This window comes from Vulpes vulpes, chromosome 1, assembly GCF_048418805.1.
Source record: "Vulpes vulpes isolate BD-2025 chromosome 1, VulVul3, whole genome shotgun sequence".
Classification (NCBI taxonomy): Eukaryota; Metazoa; Chordata; class Mammalia; order Carnivora; family Canidae; genus Vulpes; species Vulpes vulpes.
In genome coordinates, this window is record NC_132780.1 from 19562305 (window position 1) to 19582841 (window position 20537).

The 20537-nt window shown below is 47.5% G+C and overlaps 1 protein-coding gene across 1 annotated transcript in view; it reads left to right on the plus strand.

Moving 5' to 3' along the window:
- The window catches only part of CACNG7 (calcium voltage-gated channel auxiliary subunit gamma 7), a 22420-nt gene continuing 1883 nt past the window's right edge, over nt 1-20537 (plus strand). The window contains exons 1-5 of the mRNA XM_025985221.2: nt 1-1191; nt 3803-4027; nt 4661-4747; nt 5109-5249; nt 20131-20276. Coding sequence (XP_025841006.2) covers nt 3832-4027; nt 4661-4747; nt 5109-5249; nt 20131-20276 — 570 coding nt within the window. The 5' untranslated portion in view covers nt 1-1191; nt 3803-3831. The remainder of the gene's footprint in view (nt 1192-3802; nt 4028-4660; nt 4748-5108; nt 5250-20130; nt 20277-20537) is intronic.

Consider the following 20537-nt stretch of genomic DNA (forward strand, 5'->3'; position numbering starts at 1 on the left):
TAGTCCCGGGACCGGGGCAGGCCAGTTGAATCGGTGTGCCTACGTCTGTGTGTCTGGAGGGGACTGAGCCCCAAAGCTTCGTAGGCTCCCTCGGGGAGCCCTGGCGTCTCTTCGTCTCTGCAGGCTCTTGGGTTTCCGGTACTCGGTCCAGTTGGATGTTGGGGCTCCCCGTGGCTCCCCCAGCACCGCGGCAGTACCCCCATGCTCTGCCCGCGGCCCCCAGCCCCCGCTCCGACCCTCGGCGGGCGGCCTGCCCCTTTAAGAGTGGCCCCGCTGACATCACGGCGGTGGGGGGTGGCTGGCCCGGCTCCCGGCTCCGCGGCGGCTGCAGGACCCGGCTCCGCTCTGCGCCCGCCTGCTGCTCCGGGGACCCCGGCCCGGGACGCCCCCTCCCGCCTCCTCCAGCCGCCCAGACCCCAGGCTCCGCCCCAGGCCTGCCCAGAGCCCCAGTCCGCATCAGGGGAGCCCCAGGATTGCCCCTGTTCTCTCTCCTTCACAGGGTCTCTTTCTCTCTCGTCTGTCTCTTTCGCTGGCTCAAGGTCTCTGGGTCTCAGCATCTCTCAGCCCGGGGCCTCTGAGCGTCTCCCTGTCTCTCTCTGTCTCTGTCTCTCGGACCTGTCCACTTCCAGAGCCCCAGAAGCTCTGAGCCCGAGGGCAGCGGGGGTCTTAGACTTGATCTCTGCCTCTCCTTCTCTCTCTGTCTCTCTTAGGCCAGCTCTGTGGGTCCCCCAGTCTCCAGACCTGCGAGTCTCAGAATTTCTCAGCCTCGAGGTCTCGGTGGGACTTGAGCTCCTCCGCTCGGGCTCTCGGCCTCTCGGTGTGCCCCTGCCCCTCTCGGGCTCTCTGCCTCTGTTTCTATTCTCCTTCCCTCCCTGCCTCCCCCATTCCCAAGGCCCGTCTCCCTCCCTCCCTGCAGCCTCCCCCTCCCTTCCCGCCCCTCCCCTCCTCCGCAGTAGCCAATGAGCGGCCGCCGGTCCCAGCTCCCGGCGCCGTCCGCCGAGTGAGGCCGCGGGCGCGGGGGGTGGGGGGTGGGAGGCCGGGAGGGGGCCGGGACGCCGGGCTCCGGGGCGGGGGCGGGGGGCGCGGGCACCGGCGACCCCGGTGGCGGCGGTGGCGGCCGGGGGAAGCCGCGGAGCCGGTCATGCGGCTGCGGGGCCCGCGGCCCGGAGCGTGCGCCCAGCCCTGAGCGAGGTGAGCGAGAGGGGAGGGTCTTGGAAGGAGTGGGGGCTCCCCCGGAGGTGGCGGGGAGCCGGGGGTGGGGGCTAGGAGGAGCCCGAGTGGCCCCGGAATGTGGGATTCTGGCGGTCAGGACGCCTGAGTTCGGGAGGCAATGGAGGGGTGGGGGGCATTGGGCCTAGGGAATCCAGGAGCACCGGGTCTTAGGGTCCTGGAGTGGGGCAACTCTACTCTGAATGTCCGAGTCTTAGGGACCGTGGGCTCTGAGGAGGGTGCAGGCCAGGTCCTTGGGGGAGGCGATCCCGGATGAAGCGGGGAAGGCCCAGGCCCGGGGAGGGCAGGATGTGTCTGAGAAGGGGTCCCCAGAAACGAGGAATACGTTCCCCAGGAGATCGGAGGGAGACGGAGTTTGGACTTGGGGCTTGGCGAATGGGACCCCCGGGATCCGAATGCCTGAATCCATCAGAGGCTGCGATATATAAAGAGGGAGAAGAAGGTGGCTCCAGGCCTGGGGGAGGGTCCCAAAGGAGGAAGGGCTGGAGGAGAAAGAGGAGATCCGGGCGGGCCATTTGGAGTGGGGCGGAATTGGAGCCAAGAAACGGGGGGGGGGGGGGGGGGGGCAAAGGGGGCGGGGGGTTGGTGTTCAAAGGGCAAATGAGAAGGGTGTCCATGGACAAGGTCCCAGCTGGGAGTCCAAGGAGCCATGGTGGGGCGGTGGGGGGAGCTGAGGTCAGCTACCTGGGACTCAGGCAGTCAGGGTGACTGGGGTTTTGATGCTTGTTTCCGAGCTGGGCGGGCTGGAAAAGGAGCCGGCAGCTGGCGGTCAAGCCCTGGAGCCTTGGGACGGGGGATGGGAGGAAAAGCTGGTCAGAGCTCTGCCAGACTCGGATTCCTGACTCCTCCAGGAGGCTGGGGGTGGGGCCTGGCGGGATGGGGGCTCTGGACGCTGAGGTGTGTGTGCGTGTGCATCGGGGGTCTGGGATGATGAAAGTTGTCTGACTCCAAGATCCTGGCCTGGGGCAGTTTTAAAGGCTCCAAGAATTCTGATTAGAGAAAGGCGGGTCTCAAGTCTTGGCTGCATTGTTGGGCAATGTTTAGGGTCTTAACCTTTATGGTGAAAAAAAAGATGATGGGGATTGCTGGTATTCAGGGATGTAGAGAGGTCTTTGGCTGAGATAGGATGGGGGATCCCAAGTTGAGTCCCCCAAATCATGGGATTTTGTGGTTTATGGAAAAGTTATGGGGTTGGGGAGCAAGGGTGGTAGATAAGACATTAGTAGCTCCCTAGTTCGAATCTCTAGATCCCTGCTTGGAATTTGGAAGGCCAGAGTTATGAACTGGGGATCTCTTGTTTTGAGGGCCCAGGGTTAGAGAGGTCAGAGTTCCAGGCTAGGTGTTAAAGACGGTCTGTAATTGGAAGTCCTAGCATGGAAATTGGAGTCCAGAATCTCTGGTAGGGAATTTAGGGATATTGTGATGGCACATGAAAGAGATGGAAATCCTGGACTTCCCGATTTGGGATTTTAAGGTTCAGAGCACTGATCCCTAGTTTCAAGGATGGTCTAGAGTACTCTGGTTAGGGTGCTGAGTTGGAGGGGAAGGGGGTCCCAGATCTTGGTTTTGACATTCTGGAGTCTCTCGCAAAATACAGGCTCTAGGTCTAGGGGTCCCAGGGTTCTGGGATCCAGTAGTCTGAGATGGAGTTCCAACATCCCAGGGTCTTGGGCCTGCCTGGATCTCAGATGGTGGGGGGATTAGAATTCTGGAATCTTAGAGCTGAGTCGTGGGCCATGATCTCAGATTGGGGTACCAAATCAAGGTCAAGTCACAGGATCTAAGTTAGAAGGTGATGGGTCATGGTCCTGGTATTAGAATTGGGTGTTAAAGGTCAAGATAAGAGTCCAAGGGTTTAAATTTAGATGGGGACCTCTACTCAGGTCTTGGTTAGTGGGTCCTTGGTTAGTAGGACCCTTAGTTAGGGTTCTGGTTAGTGACCCACCTGGGAGATATCTGGTAATTATTTAGCAAAGTCCAAAGTCTTCTGGTCAGGGTGCCAGAAGACAGGATTGGGGGGATAGCCTGGCTCTAGTGTTGAAATGCCTGATCCGTGTAATAGTTTCTGAGCTTAGGTTCAAGGTTAAGGATTCTGGTGAGGGCTGGTTCAGGGTGAAGGTCTCTGGTCAGGGCATAATGGGAGGGTTGGAGGGCCTGGTTCTGACTTTGAGAATATGGAAGTTGAGTTTCTAGGCAGTCAGGATATTTGGGACGTAGGTCCAGACACATGGTTGGAGCTAAGGTTTCATCTCTAGATCTAGGCTGTAGGTGATAGTTGGAAATCTTATCCTGGGGTCAGGGATCTAGTGTGGAATCTGTCATCAGGACCCAGAGCAGAACACAAGTGTCAGGCTTGGGAAGACCAGTCCTGGGGTTGGAGGTCAACTGTTGATGTCACCGGTCCAAATCCAGAAATGGGGTCATGGGCTAGGGCACAAATGTCAGTTGAGAAGTTTCAGTTTGAGAAATGGTGTCTCTGGCTTGGATTCAGTGTCCCTGGTGACTGCATGGGGTTGGGGACTCTAGTTAGTCCCATCATGGCTCTCCAAGGCAGCGGCTTCCTGTGTCTCAGGCCCCGCAGGGCGCCCCCCGCCGCTGAGAATGAGTCACTGCAGCAGCCGCGCCCTGACCCTGCTAAGCAGCGTGTTTGGTGCGTGTGGCCTGCTGCTCGTGGGCATCGCAGTCAGCACTGATTACTGGCTGTACATGGAGGAGGGAACGGTGTTGCCGCAGAACCAGACCACGGAGGTCAAGATGGCACTGCACGCTGGCCTCTGGCGAGTCTGCTTCTTCGCAGGTACAGACCCCACCTGTCCTCCATTCAACTGTCCCTGCTTTGCCCGGGACCCAAGAGTCCTTAACCATAGTCCCAACTCTTAGGTTCCAGAAACCCAGAAACTGATCCTGTTTCTCTCCTGGAGACGCAAATTTCTACCTGGAGACCTGATTCCTAGCCCTTTATTTCCAGATCCAAGAGTCGCGATGCTCACAGGATCCCCAAATTCCTAATCCCTTGCGAGTCCCCATCTAGAAGCAATAGTCTAGCATCAGAGCTTGTCCCCTGCACAGTTCTGGTGTTGAATGGGCAGGATAAAAAATTCATGCCCCCCAGTGACCGCGGAGACCCTTCTAGGAATCCCTCCCCCCCCCCATCCTCTTTAGGGATTCAGGAGTCCTGGCCTATTGCCCCTCCTCATGGGGACCCGGGTTCCAGCCGTGTCCTCCAACCACGGGTCTTCAGGGGAGCTCGAGAGGGGAGCTCCCAGACCTCCTGTGCAGCCCCTTCTGTGACCCCCTGTATAGACGGGAACCCCTGGATGAAGCCTCATGTACCCATCCTGAGGTCTCCCTACTGTACCACCTGCCCCTCACTGCCTCTCCAGAGCTCAGGAACCTCTCATCCAGCTTTGCCTTCTTGCCTTACCCCCAGGCCGGGAGAAGGGTCGCTGTGTGGCCTCGGAATATTTCCTTGAACCAGAGATCAACTTGGTGACGGAAAACACGGAGAATATTCTGAGTGAGGGGGAGCTGGGGGCCTAGACAAAAGGGGGCAGGAATTAGGGGCGAGTCCTGGGTGGAAGGGCAGCCCCAGAAAGGGAGGGGGGTGGGAGGGAAGAGGTGGAGGCCAGAAGGAAGGCGGAGGTGGTGTAAAGAGGACGAGCCAGGTTGATGAAGCGGGCGGGGCAATGGGTGGAGTCCACAGGAATGGGGCGGGGTCGAACCAAAAGGGTGTGGCCTGGGTGAAGGGGTGGGGTCAGCAATGGAAGTATCAGAAAGGGGAGGAGCTGCATAAAGGGACGGGTCCGGGGGAATGGGGAGGCGTCATCTTCCCCAGGGTACACCTTCACCCCTTGTTTCACCCTTTATCCCTCCCTCAGAGACGGTGCGCACGGCCACTCCGTTCCCCATGGTCAGTCTCTTCCTAGTGTTCACGGCCTTCGTCATCAGTAACATCGGCCACATCCGCCCTCAGAGGACCATTCTGGCCTTCGTTTCTGGCATCTTCTTCATCCTATCTGGTGAGCCCGAGGAAAGGACTTAAGGCCCTTTTTTTTTTTTTTTTTGGTTTTTGGTTTTTGGTTTTTGGTTTTTGGTTTTTGGTTTTTGGTTTTTGGTTCCAGGAACCTGTGGTTCCCTCCTCCATTAAGAAAGTTACTTCCTTGCTGTGTGATCCTAGCAGGGTTGCAGAGCCTCTCTGAGCCCCACTTTCTTTCTCTGTGAAATGGAGATAGCAGCACCCATTTCACAGCTTGTTGGGAAGACCCAGTCGTGGGTGCTGATTAGGTACCAGGCTCTGTCCTAATACTCAGGACAACCCCCTGAGGGAAATGCTATTAATAGCCTCATTGTACAAATAGAGAAACACTCTCAGAGACCTGAAGTCATTAGCTCAGGTTGGTGCAACGAGGGAGAGTTGGGACTCATACTCGCCGTTCACCCCCAGAGGCTGTTTTTTAACTGCTCCTGATATTTTAGCAGTTAACATATAACAAGGCTCTTTCTTTTCTTTTTATGATTTTATTGATTTATTTGAGAGAGAGAGAGGGAGCAGGAGCAGGAAGAGGGGCAGTGGGAGAAGCAGACTCCCCACTGAGCCGGGAGCCGGAAGCCAGGCTCCATCCCAGGACCCTGGGATCATGACCTGAGCTGAAGGCAGAGGCTTAATTGACTGAGCCACCCAGGCACCCTCTTTATTTTCTGTGCAAAATTTTATTTGAAAATTTTCAAACAGAAAAGTGGAAAGAATTTTGGAGTGAGCACCCAGGTACTCACCACTTAGTGTCAACCATTACCTTATGACTAGACTATCTGTCAATCTGTCTATATTTCTGCGTAGCCATCAATCCGCCTTATCATTATTTCTTTATGCAGTTCAATGTGAGTCGCAGGTGTATACTTCACCATCAATACATCACCATGCCTGTCATTAGCTACTTCTCAGTATTTGTTTTTGTTTCTTATTTTTTTCTTTTGAGATACGAGGCTCTTTTGTATGTGTGATCTCACACCCTTCCCTTAACATCTCTGTCATGGAGTTATTATTAGCACTCGATAAAATGGGGGCACCCAGGCCCATAGTGGTGCAGGGAGTTGCCCAAGACAGCAGCATGAACCGGTGCTGGGGGACCGAGTGTCATGAGCTCCAGAGCAGAGTTCTTTCTCAGATGTTACCCACCTCCAATGTCAGCACTGTCTGGTCCAGTTCATTCCCTCTCCAGTCAGGTCAGGCCAGGTCAACCCAGCCCTGACACATTTCACTCAGCAATCCAGTCCGACTAACACTGGTCCCTTCTGACTCCATTCTGCAACCCAGTTCAAATTAATTCAACATCATTTTGTTAAACTCCATTCTAATTCTTATCATTCTGTGGATAATTTTATGAACAAACCCCGCTGATGTCTCATTTCCATTCTGTCCCCTGGGGCCTGCACTCGGATCCGTCTTCAGAGTTGGCTATGCAAAGAGTTGAAGATGGATCTTTGACAATCTCCAGTCTCATCGCTGTTCCTCACTCAGCTAAACCTCCCCCATGCCTCCAACCTAACCTGATGAGACCTTTTCCAGAGAAACCAGGGTGCAACCTCCCTGTAAACTTGAATCACGGCATGCAGAGCCAGACACTGAGCTAAAATAAGACGTGTAGAATATCACCATCCCGGAGCGTCAGAGCAGAAAGGTCTCATCATTTTTCATACAGAAAAATAGTGGCCTAGAGAGAGAGAGAAAGTGGGACAAGGGTAGGAAGCATGGAGATCTTATTCAATCCACCCAGACCACTAGAAAGAAAATCCCATTGTTTGCTGCTTACACAAGGAGCTGCACAGCTGAGTGGTAGAGGGGTGGTGCACACAGACGGTGTTTTCCTCACAACACCCGCACTCATGCTCCTGCAGTGCCCCAGAACCTGACTTCCCAAGGTCAGGCTGAGGATCAATGGTGCTGTCAGGGCTGGAGGTCAGGCTTGTGATGTAACAATAGAGTAATTTGTGGGGGATTGAACTCCACTTCCCTTTGTCGAGTTCACGTTACAGACATGGCAGACATGGCCTGTGTGCCCCACCTCAAGGAGTCCAATCGTGTGCTTTCAAGGTTGTGGGGTATGGTGGCTGACAATTCATGTTGCTGTGAACCTAGGAAGACCTGGGTTCAAGTTCTTCCCCTTCACTGCATGGGCTACAGCCTTCCTCTGTGAAGTTGTCAAGAGGACAATCTTGGTCAAAGAGTGGCAAACCTGTCTAGGGCCAACTAGTACATATTTTTTTTTTTGTTTTGTGAGCCGTAGAGTTGTAGTGCCAAAGCAACCAGAGGTGAAGCAGTGAGTGTGGCTGTGTCCCAGTGATATTCTATGGACCCTGAAATTTGAATTGTATGTAACTTTTGTGAGCAATGAAATACTCTTCTTTTGTGCCTTCCTCCCCCTCTCCCACTCCTCACACCATTTAAAAATGTAAAAACCATGCTTTTGGAAAACCAGATAGAAACAGGTGCGGGGGCAAATGGTAGTTTGCTGACCTCTGATCTCCATCATAGATGCGGAGGGCTGACCCAGTGCCTGCTAAATACAAATATATGTACATACATAGTAGTAGTGACAGCAACAGCCAGAATAATAAGCACTTGATGGAGTGCCACGGTTTGGGGACGTTCTAAGTGCTTTATGCAAATTAAGTTATTTTTTTTTTCTTTACCTCATAAGTCAGATGTCATTGTTACTGTCATTCCCCAGCTGAGGAAATAGAAGGACCCAGGGGTGAAGTTTTTCCAAAGGTGAAGCAGAATTCCCACTGAGGCTTTCACCGTGGCAGTATACTGCCCCACCACAATTGAAAATCACACAAAAATGGGATGCCTGGTTGGCTCAGGTGGTAGAGCATGTGACTCTTGATCTCAGAGTTGTGAGTTTGAGCCCCACATTAGGCATAGAGATTACTTTAAAAAATAGGACAATAAGTAAAAAATGAAAAACTTTTTTTTTTAATTAATTTTTATGAAAAACTTTAAAAAATCATAAAAACGGTGGTGCATGGGTAGCTTAGTAGGTTGAGCATCCAACTCTTGATCTCAGCTCAGGTCTTTTTTTTTTAAGATTTTATTTACTTACTTGAGAGAGAGAATGAGTGAGTGAGTGAGAGAGAGAGCATGAGCAGGAGGAGAGGAAGAGGGAGAAGCAGACCCCCCCCCGCCCCCCACTTAGCCTGGAGCTCGATGTGGGGCTGGATCCCAGGAGCCTGGGATCATGATCTGAGCCCAAGGCAGACATTCAACTGACTGAGCCACCTCAGCTCAGGTCTTGATCTCAGGGTTGTGAGTTTAAGTCTTGAACTGGGCTCCATGCTGGGTGGGGCCTACTTAAAAAAAAATCATAGGTCAGCCCTGGTGGCCCAGCGGTTTAGTGCCGCTTTCAGCCTGGGGTGTGATCCTGGAGACCTCAGATCGAGTCCCATGTCAGGCTCCCTGCATGGAGCCTGCTTCTCCCTCTGCCTGTGTCTCTGCCTCTCTCTCTCTCTCTCTCTCTCTCTCTCTGTCATGAATAAGTAAATAAAATCTTAAAAAAAATCATAAACATGAGGGGATTTAAAAGGAGAGGGAAGGTGAAGCATCTTAGATCTGGGAACAGAATAATTTGGTCCAACTACTTCATGTCCCAAGACTTGGAGAGAGAGACAGGAGTTGCCTAAGGGCTGGTGAATAGTGACATTGGCATTCAATTCTGGAGAAAGCAGGGGGAGGGTTGGGGCAGAGGAGGGAAAGGGTCATAAGCATCCTTCACGGATGGACTAGCAGGAAACATGGGAAATGGGCAAACCAAGGAAGAAGCTTATGCAGTGGTCTGGGCAAGAGCAGCTGGTGCTTGAGCTGGGGCTGGTGATGGAAAGATAAAGTCAAGTGGATGGCTTTGACAGAGAAGGATATCGACAGAACAATCAATGGAACCAGATGACTGACTGGATATGGTTGGTGAGAGAAGCAGGGAGGAGGCTGGAATGATAATTGATTTTCATTCCTGGAAGAATCCAGGCCATAAGAAGCATGCTTCCTTTTTTTTTTTTTTTAAGATTTATTTATTTATTTATTCATGATAGACACAGAGATTGAGAGAGAGGCAGAGACAGAGGAGGAGGAAGAAGCGGGCTCCATGCCGGGAGCCCAACGTGGGACTTGATCCCGGGACTCCAGGATCGTGCCCTGGGCCAAAGGCAGGCGCCAAACCGCTGCGCCACCCAGGGATCCCAAGAAGCATGCTTCCCATACAAAGCCCATGCTAACCCTTGATCCTCAACATGTTCTATACATATGCTCATCCATTTGCTCATCAAGCATTTACACAGACATCCTACATGCCAGGCCCTGCACTGAGCACTAAAGATGTAGCTGAATCCTAAGTGGGAGCTTATATCCAGTCAATTACAAAACAACCTCAATTTCCTGTCAATCAAAAATACACACCTGCTTCATTCCCTTCCATGCTCAGTGGATTCCCATTTGCACATAGAGTACATCCAAAGTCTCCATGCTAGTCTACAAGGTTTTCTGTGATTTGGCTACTGCTCAGATCTCTGACCTCATTTCCTAACCCACTAACACTGTCCCCATGGCTTACAACCTCAGCCACAGTGGCCTCCTGCTATTCCTTGAAAATGCTCATTTCAGCCCCACATGAGGACATTATACTCAATAGCCCTCCCTGCTTGAAGTCTCTTCTTCCTGATACTCAAAGGGCTTCAACTTTCTCTCTTCAGAGTTTCCTTCTCTGACAACAGTATGTAATGTTGCCTTGTCCCCACTATACTATTAACATTGCACACTTTATATTTGTTTCATAGCTATCGTCATCTTACGCGTTTTCTGTCTCTTACTAGAATGTAAACTACAAAATACATGGGCCTTTACAAGCATGCTCTCATTTTTGTCTGCAGAGCCTAGATGAGTTGCTGGTACAAAGTACACATTGAAATATTTGTATAAGAGAGGAATAATAAGGACAACTTAGGGCATTTTGGGAAAGGGAAGATGCATTAGCTTGGCACAGTAGGGTGGTGGCAAGGGGAGGGGAATGACCCGGGAGGGCTTCCAAGAGGAGGTGACATCTGAGTAGATGAAGTTGAAAGGGTGAGTGAGGGAGGCTTTTTAGAGTGAAGAAAGAATAGTGCCTTGTATGGAGGTGGAATTCACAGCATGTGTTAATGCCCTAGAAAGCTGCTGAGACAGGTAGAGGCACGTGCAGCTCTCCATGGTCCTGAAACCCTATTGTTCTAAGGCCCAGTTATTTCTATCCAGCTTGGAATGTAGGTGATTCTTGCCTACCGAGCAATCTTGAAACAGATGTGGGGTGAGGAGGGAGAGGGAGTGGGAGTTGGACTACAGAGAAAGGAAAGGGGAAAGGAAGAAGAGAAAGAGGAAGGGAGATAAAGGGGAAAAGACTATTGTTTTTGGATAACCAGAGTGCCACTATTAAATGTCTAGGAAGTAGACAGATGACAAGAATAACTTACCTTTTGCTATTTTTTAAATATCTTGTTTATTTATTTATGAGAGACACACACAGAGAGGCAGAAACACAGGCAGAGGGAGAAGCAGGCTTCCTACAAGGAGCCCGATATGCAACTTGATCTCGGATCCCGGGATCACACCCTGAGCAGAAGACAACCTTTTGCTATCTTTAAAATTTTTATTATATATATATATATATATATATATATATATATATATATATATATATATATATATTTATTTATTTATTCTTTAAATATTTATTTATTTATTCATGAGAGACACAGACTCAGAGAGAGAGGCAGAGACATAGGCAGAGGCAGAAGCAGGCTCCTTACAGGAAGCCTGATGTGGGCCTCAATCCCAGGACCCCAGGATCATTCCCTGGGCCGAAAGTAAGTGTCCAACCTCTGAGTCACCCAGGCATCCCTCATTTATTTATTTGAGAGGGAGAGAGAGAGAGCACAAGCAGAGGGAAGGGTAGAGGGAGAGAGAGAAGCCAGCTGCCTGCTGAGCAGGGAGCCTGACTCACGGCTTGGACTTAGGACCCCAGGATCATGACCTGAGCTGAAGGCAGATGCTTAACCAACTGAGCCACCCAGGTGCTCCTTGCTATCATTTTTACATGATTTCCAATTACTGAAAACAAAACAAAAGCAAAAAGGAACAGCAAAAGATTCTTTGTCTTTGGAAATATTTGTTTCCTTATCCATCCTTACTCCTGACTTGCCTTAGCACTGTAATGTGAAACGTGGAACCTAAAGGTGAGGTTGGGTGGTTAGCAGGAATCAGATCACAGTCTGGAATGTCAGGCTGAAGAACTGAAAACCTCGTCTGGACAGTAGGGTGCTAAGGGAGAGTTTCGACAACAGGAGGATGGAGTTTGTGTGGGTTTTAGAAAGAACCAGGATCTAAAGCAGGGAGATGAGGATTTAAGGGCAATGGTACAAACATAGACAATAAGCCTTAACAAGGTCAGAGGACTTTGATTGCAAGAAGGGGATTTGATTTATGAGAGATACAAGAAGTAAAATAGACATGACTTGATGATTGAGCATCTTTGCTGGATGAGAGAGAATAAAATCAGGATGACTCCCCTGCATTTGACTAGGGTACCTGAGTGAGTGTGGATTTTGAGATTCCTTTGCCCTTTGCTATCTCTTTTCTTTAAGCCTACTCATCTTTCTACACCTATCTCAGATGATTCCAACTATGTAACATTTTGTGGGCCCTCTTTTGAATATCCAAATTATGGAATACTAGAAATTCAAAGTGCCACGGAAGTTCAGAACAATGAAAGGTTGATTCTTTGAGGAAATGGAGGAATGGTGGGATTTAGAAGGGGGTTCAAGGGCAGCCTGGGTGGCTCAGAGGTTTAGCACCACCTTTGACCCAGGGTGTGATCCTGGAGACCCGGGATCTAGTCCCACGTTGGGTTCCCAGCGTGGAGCCTGCTTCTCCCTCTGCCTGTGTCTCTGCCTCTCTCTCTCTCTCTCAATGTGCCTCTCATGAATAAATAAAAATTTTTTTTTTAAAAGAGGGGGGTTCAAAAAGGAGAAGCAACTAATGAGCTTTTCAAGAAGCTCCAGTTGCTTGGTGAGTATACTTATCTATTCAACTGGTGTTTATTATGTCCTGGATCTTGTGCTAGATGGTAGGGGTTCAAGAGGGAACAAGGTAGGCTAGTTCTTTTATCCTGGTGGGGGAAATGTATGATGGGAAGAGTCACAGATACAGATTACATGTTAAGGAATGATAAGAGTTACAGAAAAAAGTAAAGCAGGTTGAGGGGAAGGAGAGTGATGGGGGGCCACTATTTTATCTCAATCATTCCAGTTTCTAATGAAAATTTTGAAACTGATAGCAGAGTGCAATGAGCACTGGTATACATTCCTCCACCTAAATCCTGCATTTTGGTGATTTTTTTTTTGCCATAGTCTCCCCACAACCCCCCCCACACACACACACTTTTTTGGGATTTTACGATTTCACAGTACGTCACAGGCATCATGATAGATTGTCTGTAAACACTGTAGTATGCATCTCTTAAGAGGAAGGATGTTCCTCTACCACAACACCATTACCACACCAAGAAATTTTACAGGTATTCCATAGTATAACCTATTCCATTTGCAAACTGTCCCATTGTTTCAAGAATGCCTTTTATAGCTCTCCCCCCCAAAAATTGGGATTCATTCTTGTTTCACACACAGCATTTAGTTCATGTTTCTTTTACTCTAGTTCCCCACTATTTTTTTTACAACACTGACTTCTAAAATGTATTTCATTATAAAAATATAGAAAGAATAGTATAAATAAATGAAATCCCATGTATCCTTCCCTCAGTTTCAGTAGTTATCAACATATGGCGAATCTTTTTTTAGTTGTGCTGCCGTATCTCCCTTCTGCACTTCAGTACATTATTTTAAGACAGACTCAGCCATTAAATCATTTTATGCACAAATATTTCAGTATATCTCTGAGAAATAAGTACTTTGTTATTTAACATCACCATCATGCCCACACAATTAAGAATGGCTACTTAATATCATTTGATATCTAGTCAGTGTTCAATTTCCCCCCTTGTGTCATAAATAAATGCTTTTTTATAGTTAGTTTATTGCAAATCAGGATTCAGATTCCACTTGTGCACTTAGCTGATAGATCTCTGAAGCCTCTTTTAATCTCTAATAGTGTCTTTCCTATTTTTTCCTTGCCATTTATTTGTTGAAGAAATCTGGTCATTTGTCTTATAGAATTCCCACACTACTGACTTTTCCCACCATGCTCTCGTGTTGTGGTTTCATCCATTCATTCCTGTGTTTTCCTGTAAAACTGTCATTAATCCCATCCAGGTGTGTGGGATTTTGTTTCTGGTTTCTGCTTTTTTTGGCAAAAAATACTTCATAGATAGGGGGTGCTGTTGACATCCTACCACATTGCATCCAGAGACATAAGAACGCCTGGTTGTCTCTCTTCTTGAGATGTTAAGGATGACCACTGATTCAGGTGTTACCAGCTTGACCCACATCACTGTCCTTTTGAAGACTGGAGGCCAGGGTATCATGTGGAATGCCTACATCCTAGATTTGTTCCTCCTTCCTTGAATTCTCTATAACCCAGAAGTTGTCTAGACTAGAGGCTTTATTAAATTCAGGTCAAATGGGTTTGGTAAGCAGATGCAGAGGGCAGTGGTGGTACCATAGCAAATACTGTCAGGTTGTTCTCCGGGAGGGGGACAAAGTTTGAACCCTTGATAAAAGTGGTGGGCTTCAGGGCTGTTCACTGAAAAGGTACATTTTCTTCTTTCCAATTAATAAGTAATTTGCAGGGTAATACTTAGGTACCTTAGGGAGGTAAAATCCTGTTTTGGGGATACCTATTTTATTGAAATTTTTTATTTTGGAAAAAAATGTAAACTTGAAGAAAATTTGCAAAAATAGCACAGTGAACTCTCATGTGTGCTTCATCTGGACCAAATTTTCATATTTTGCCACATTTGCTTTCTTTCTCTCTATATGTATCTCTTTATTGTATCTGAGATATTTATAAACATAAATACATGGACTACTTGAACATCAGTTGCAAACACCTCACCCTGCTTCAGCAAGTGTCTCCTAAAAACAAGTGCATTCCCTTTTCTAACCACAGTACAATAATCAAATTCAGGAAGTTTGACATTGATACAATATTATAGCTAAAGCACAGCCCACACTCAGATTTCACCAATTGTCCCAATACTGTCTTTTATAGTCATCTTTCCCCCCATTCAGTGTCCAATCTAGGATCATGCTTTGTATGTCCTTGTCCTGTCTCTTTCATTGCCTTTTATCTTTTATGTAGTTCTTGTGCCTTTTTAAAAAAGAAATACCTTTCATGTTGACTTTTTTTGAAGAGTGCAGCCAGTCATCTAGTAAAATGCCCACAGTTACCTTAGGAGTAGATTCAGGTTACACATTTTCAGCAGGAACCCTGCATAAATGGAGTAGTGGCATGCTTGCATGAGGAGGTAATGGTGTCAATCCGCACTGCTATTGGTGATGTTAGTTCTGGGCACTTGCTTGAGATAGTATGTTAGGTTCCTTTACAAAAAAGGAAGCTTTTTAAAAAAATCTCTTTGTAATTAATAAATATTCCAGGAGGAGTTTCTATCGTGCAGTGATTTAACAGCCACTGATGGTACTGGCCGGTATCCTAATACTACTCCTAGTGTTCCAAAATGGGGTTTTCTAAATCTGCTGTTCCATCTACATGTATACCACCAAAAAGAAGAATTTTCTCTTTTCTTTTATTATTTGTTTATTTATTAAAGAATATGTATGTCAGTATGGATTTGTGTTTTGAAAAATTCAGCGTATTATATGCCATTTCTCTCTTTTTAAAAAAGATTTATTTATTTATTTATTTTAGAGACAGTGCAGCATGCAGATGGGCATCTGCGCTGGCCAGGGGATGGGCAGAGGGAGAGGGAGAAAAGCAGACTCCCTGCTAAGCATGGAGCCCACCCTGGGGCTCGACCCCATGACCCTGAGAGCATGACCTGAGCCAGAATCAAGAGTCAGCCACCCACCTGAGCCACCCAGGCGTCCCAATACATGCTATTACTTATATTATTCATTTCAATGTTCAAATTGTCCTTAGTTGGACTATCAGGAACCCCCTTCAAACTAGTCCCTGCATCCTTTTTTGATTTGTCTCCATCATTTTTTTGAGTTTTTCCTCCCTTTGTGGCACAAGTACACTTTTACTGCCTCTCCCCCAGGCTTCAAATTATCTACTTCTTTTGGAAGCCCTAGCTTCTAATTTAGTGGGAGATGGTATCAGAGACCAAAAGCTGGTTGCTAGGTTGGCTCATTGCTGCTGGGGTGTCATACATACTGTCTCTGGGATGTTTCAAGACACAAACTGGGGAATTATGTGCTTGTAAAACAGGAGTTTTTGCTGATGTCCTGGGTCTTCTTCATCTTACCCAATTCTATCCATTTCTTCCTCTTTTCAAAACCAGAATCCAGCTCCCTAAATATCAGTATATTTGCAAATTTACTCAACCCCACACTGAGTAAGAACTACCTCCAAACACTCCCCCCCCAAAATTTACTGAGTAAAGTTCAAGATTTCTTTGCAGATCTTTTGTCTTTAGAGTGAAATATATAATCAAAATACTGTATTTGTAGGTTACTTGGAATACTACTTTTACCCCCTCCTGTGGTTGTATTATTCATCTGATATAAAGTTACTTCATTTATTTTTGTTGGTATTCAATTTTAGTTTTTCCCCCATCCTTGTTGATTTTAGCTTTTGAATATATAAAATATTGTCTAAATCATGCAAAAATATATGTATTCAGAGGAGTGCCAGTTCCTTCCTGTCCTCACTTACCTCCTATAGGTGATCAGCCTCATTTGCTGTTTTCCTTACTATGTCTGTTTTTGCAAAAATAAGCAGATGCATATATGTATTTTATTTATTTATTTATTTATTTATTTATTTATTTATTTTTGGTTAAAAGCTAACATCCTGCCTACTCTTCTATGCATTTTTTAAAAAGATTTTATTTATTTATTCGTGAGAGACACACAGAGAGAGGCAGAGACACAGGCAGAGGGAGAAGCAGGCTCCATGCAGGGAGCCCGATGTGGGATTCGATCCTGGGTCTCCAGGATCACGCCCTGGGCTGAAGGCAGGCCCCAAACCACTGAGCCACCCAGGGATCCCCTATGCATTTTTTTTTTTTAAACTTAGTGATATAGTCTGGAACTATCATTGAACTCCATACCAGTTCATGGAGAACTTCCTCATTCTTATTTCACAGTGGCACAGGACTCTGTTCTGTGATGTTTTACAGTTTATCCCACTAATCCTCTATGTAAGTTCATGTAGGTCATTTCCAATATTTTGCAGTTACCGGTAATGCGGTGAATTAACACGCGCCTGTGTGCTTTTGTGTGGTTGGACAGACAGCTTCAGGGTTTTAAATTCTAATGAATGAGATTGTGTAGCTAAAGGACAGATACATGTGTGGTTTTGTTAGATTCAGCCAGGGGCTGGGCCATTTTTATCCTCATCAGCAACGCATAAGAGCTGCTGTTTCCCCAGCCTCACCAAAAGAATACGATGTGAAGCTTTTTAACTTTTGATGACCCGATCAATGAGAAATCATATCTCTTCACAATTTCCATCAGCAGTTTTCTTCTTCTTCTTCTTCTTCTTCTTCTTCTTCTTCTTCTTCTTCTTCTTCTTCTTCTTCTTCTTTCTTCTTCTTCTTCCTTTTCTTCTCTTTTTAAGATTTATTTATTTAGGGCAGCCCTGGTGGTGCAGCGGTTGAGCGCCTGCCTTTGGCCCAGGGTGCGATCCTGGAGACCCTGGATCGAGTCCCACGTCGGGCTCCCTGCATGGAGCCTGCTTCTCCCTCCGCCTGTGTCTCTGCCTCTCTCTCTCTGCATATCTATGAATAAATAAAATCATTTTTAAAAAGAGATTTATTTATTTATTTATTTGTGATAGACATAGAGAGAGACGTGGGACTTGATCCAGGGTCTCCAAGATCACACCCTGGACTGCAGGCAGCGCCAAACCGCTGTGCCACCCAGGGATCCCCCAGTTTTCTTATTCTAAAGATTTATTTATTTGTTTAAGAGAGAGAGAGAGAGACTTGGGGGAGGGGAGCATGAAGAAGAAGGGGCAGAGGGAGAGGGAGAGAAAAAATCCTCAAGTAGACTTTCTGCTGAATGCGAGACTGAGGCAAGGCTTGATCCCGGGACCCTGAGCCAAAATTAAGAGTTGACCCCTTCACTAACTGAGCCACCCAGACGCCCTCACATTTTTCTTTTTGAACAAGGAGCTCAGGGGCACCTGGGTGGCTCGGGTGGCTCAGTGGTTGAGTGTCTGCCTTAGGCTCAGGTTGTGACCCCAGGGTTCTGGGATCGAGTCCCACATTACAGTCCCCACAGGAAGCCTGCTTCTCTTTCTTCGTATGTCTCTGCCTCTCTCTCTGTGTCTCTGATGAATAAATAAATAAATCTTTAAAAAAATAATAAGATAAACAAGGAGTCCTTTCTAAAGGAGAGACAAAGGAGGAGAGATATAAATGAAGTTAGAGACATGGAGAAATCTGGAAGAAAAGCATTGTAGTTGGAGGGAACAGCAGAAGCAAAGGCCCTGGGGCAGAAGTAAGCTTGAGGTGCTCAGGGAAGGTGAGGAAGGGTGATCTAAGTAGAGAGAGTAAGGAGAAACTGACCAGGGATGAATCTGGTGGGGCTCAGACTGCATAGGCATTGCAGTCCAGAGGTAGGCAAAGTTTTTCTGTAAAAGGCCAGATAATTAACATTTTCAGCTTTACCAGCTATACAGTTTCTGCCACAACTCTCGAACCTTGCCACTGCAGGTGTCGGCTACACAGTAGCAAAGGGGTGTGGCTAGATGCCCATAACATTTTATTTATAGACCCTGACATCAGGAATCCATGTGCTTTTTAAACTGAGATATTATAAATTACAAAACATAAAATTCATATAATTCAGTGGTTTTAGTATATTTGCAAGGCTGTGCAGTCAACCCCATTACCTGATTCTGCAACATTTTCATCACCCCCGAAAGAAACCTCATACCCTTTAACGACAGCCAGTGGGAATCTCCCTTTTCCACCCCACTCCTTGGCAACCACTAATCTACTTTTCTCTCTCTATGGATTTGCCTATTTTCGACATGGCATATAAATGGAATCGTACAGTATGTATCTGCCTTCTTTCTGTTAGCTTATTTTCCAAGTTCATCCATGTGGCAGTATAAATCAGTATTTCATTCCTTTTTTTGGCTGAATAATATTCCTTTATACGGCTATACCACATTTTGTTTATCCATTTAGTTGATAGACACTTGGGTTGTTTCCACTTTTCGGCTATTATGAAAAATGCTGCTACAAACATTCATGCAAAGTTTTTGTGTGAACATATGTTTCCTATTCTCTTGGGTAGAGATACCTAGCAGTGGAATCGCTGGGTCATGTGGTAATTCTATCTTTAACACTTGGAGGAGCTGCCAAATGAAATTCATATACTTTTTACATGCCACAAAATATCATTCTTCTTTTAATTTTTTTCAACAATTTAATTGTGTAAACGCCTTTCTTAGCTAGTAGGCCATTACAAACACAGGAGGTGGGCTGGATGGAGCCCATGGGCCATAGTTTGCTGACCCCTGTGGTAGGCAGTGGAAGGAATTTAGATTTATTCTGGGTGTGATGGGCACACATATGTGTATTTCTAGGATTCTGGGGGAAGATGCTGATAAGGATGACTTAGATTGATGTAGGGTAGGGGACCTCATAACCTCCTTAAGCCACACTTGACATGGCTTAACTGTTTAAAAGAAGCTCATCTTGAGGAAGTGATATTTGCCTCTTAAAGTTTCTCAAATCAGACGTCTCCTATCCCCCTTCTCCAATGGCTCTGCTCCCTCAACTGTCAGTTTATAAAAATGGTACCTATGTGGAAGGATCATTGGGAGGTTTGAATAAGTTGATGCATATACAACCCTGAGAACAGTGCCTGGCACAGGACTAGACCTGTATAAGCAGTTGCTATTATTATTTTTAATATTATTATTGATGTTGTTGCTGTTATTATTAGTCTCAACTCAGGCCTCATCCTTTTCCCCCTGGAGGATCACAACTAGTCTCTCCCTCCAATCTCTTCCCAGAATCCACCATTCCCCAAGTGTTCTTCTAACACTCCAATCTGACCCTGTCCTTCCTCTGCTCCAGACCTTCAATGGCTCCTTAGTGCCCTTGGCATTTGAGGCCCATCATGGCTCTGTCTCTGCCCCTTTCTCTGGGCACCTGTTTTGTGGCTGTGGCCCATATTTTGGCTGTATAGATGGATCAGTTCAGTGCTCCCCGTCCAACCCTTCGACCATGCTGTTCCCTCTGCCTGTGGTGGTATAACTGTGTACTCTTCTCCTCAGGTCTCATCCTATAGGACCTGGGTGAAGGCCATTCTTCCAGGGAGCTTTCCTTGACTTCCCGACTTCCCCTGCCCCTCCCCCTGTCCCTGTCCCTGCCTCTCCCCTAGGTGGGTTGGTGCCTCTTCTGGAACTGTGCTACTACTTTCCTTACTGCACATATCACCATGTATGTGACTAATGACCAATGTCCATATTTGCCTTCCCCAATTACACTGTGGACTCCCCAACTGGAGATTAGGGAAGGGGGGAAAACAGAGGAAGTGGTTTCATCTCTGGGGTCTCTACACCCAGCCAAGGCCCAGCACGCAAGGGGCTTCGAAAAATGGAATTTAGTTCAAGACCTAGCAGAGAGGAGAGGGGAGGGGATGGCTGTGAAATGGGGGAGGGACTGGGACTGGCAAGAGGGACCCAGTGCTAACGGATCAAGGGCACCCTCTGCTCTCCAGGCCTTTCCTTGGTGGTGGGCTTGGTTCTCTACATTTCCAGCATCAATGATGAGGTCATGAACAGGCCCAGCAGTTCTGAGCAGTATTTCCACTATCGCTACGGGTGGTCTTTTGCCTTCGCTGCTTCATCCTTCCTACTCAAAGAGGTGATGTCTGTGGGGCCCAGACATGAATGGGGAGGGGTCTCATTCCTGGATCCAGGAGTTAGAGGAAATTGGGGGGTGTAGACTCCGGGTTTTAGAGATAGGTGGTAGTCGAGGGCCTCACCTCTGGGTCCTGGAGGAGCGGTCTGGGAGCTCCCAACTTCGGGGTCCTGGGTGTGGGGAGGAGCTGATAGCCTGGACTCCCGGGTCTGAGAGAGGAGGGGCTGGGGGTCTGGAGCCTTGGGCGTCCTTGGGAGCTCGAGC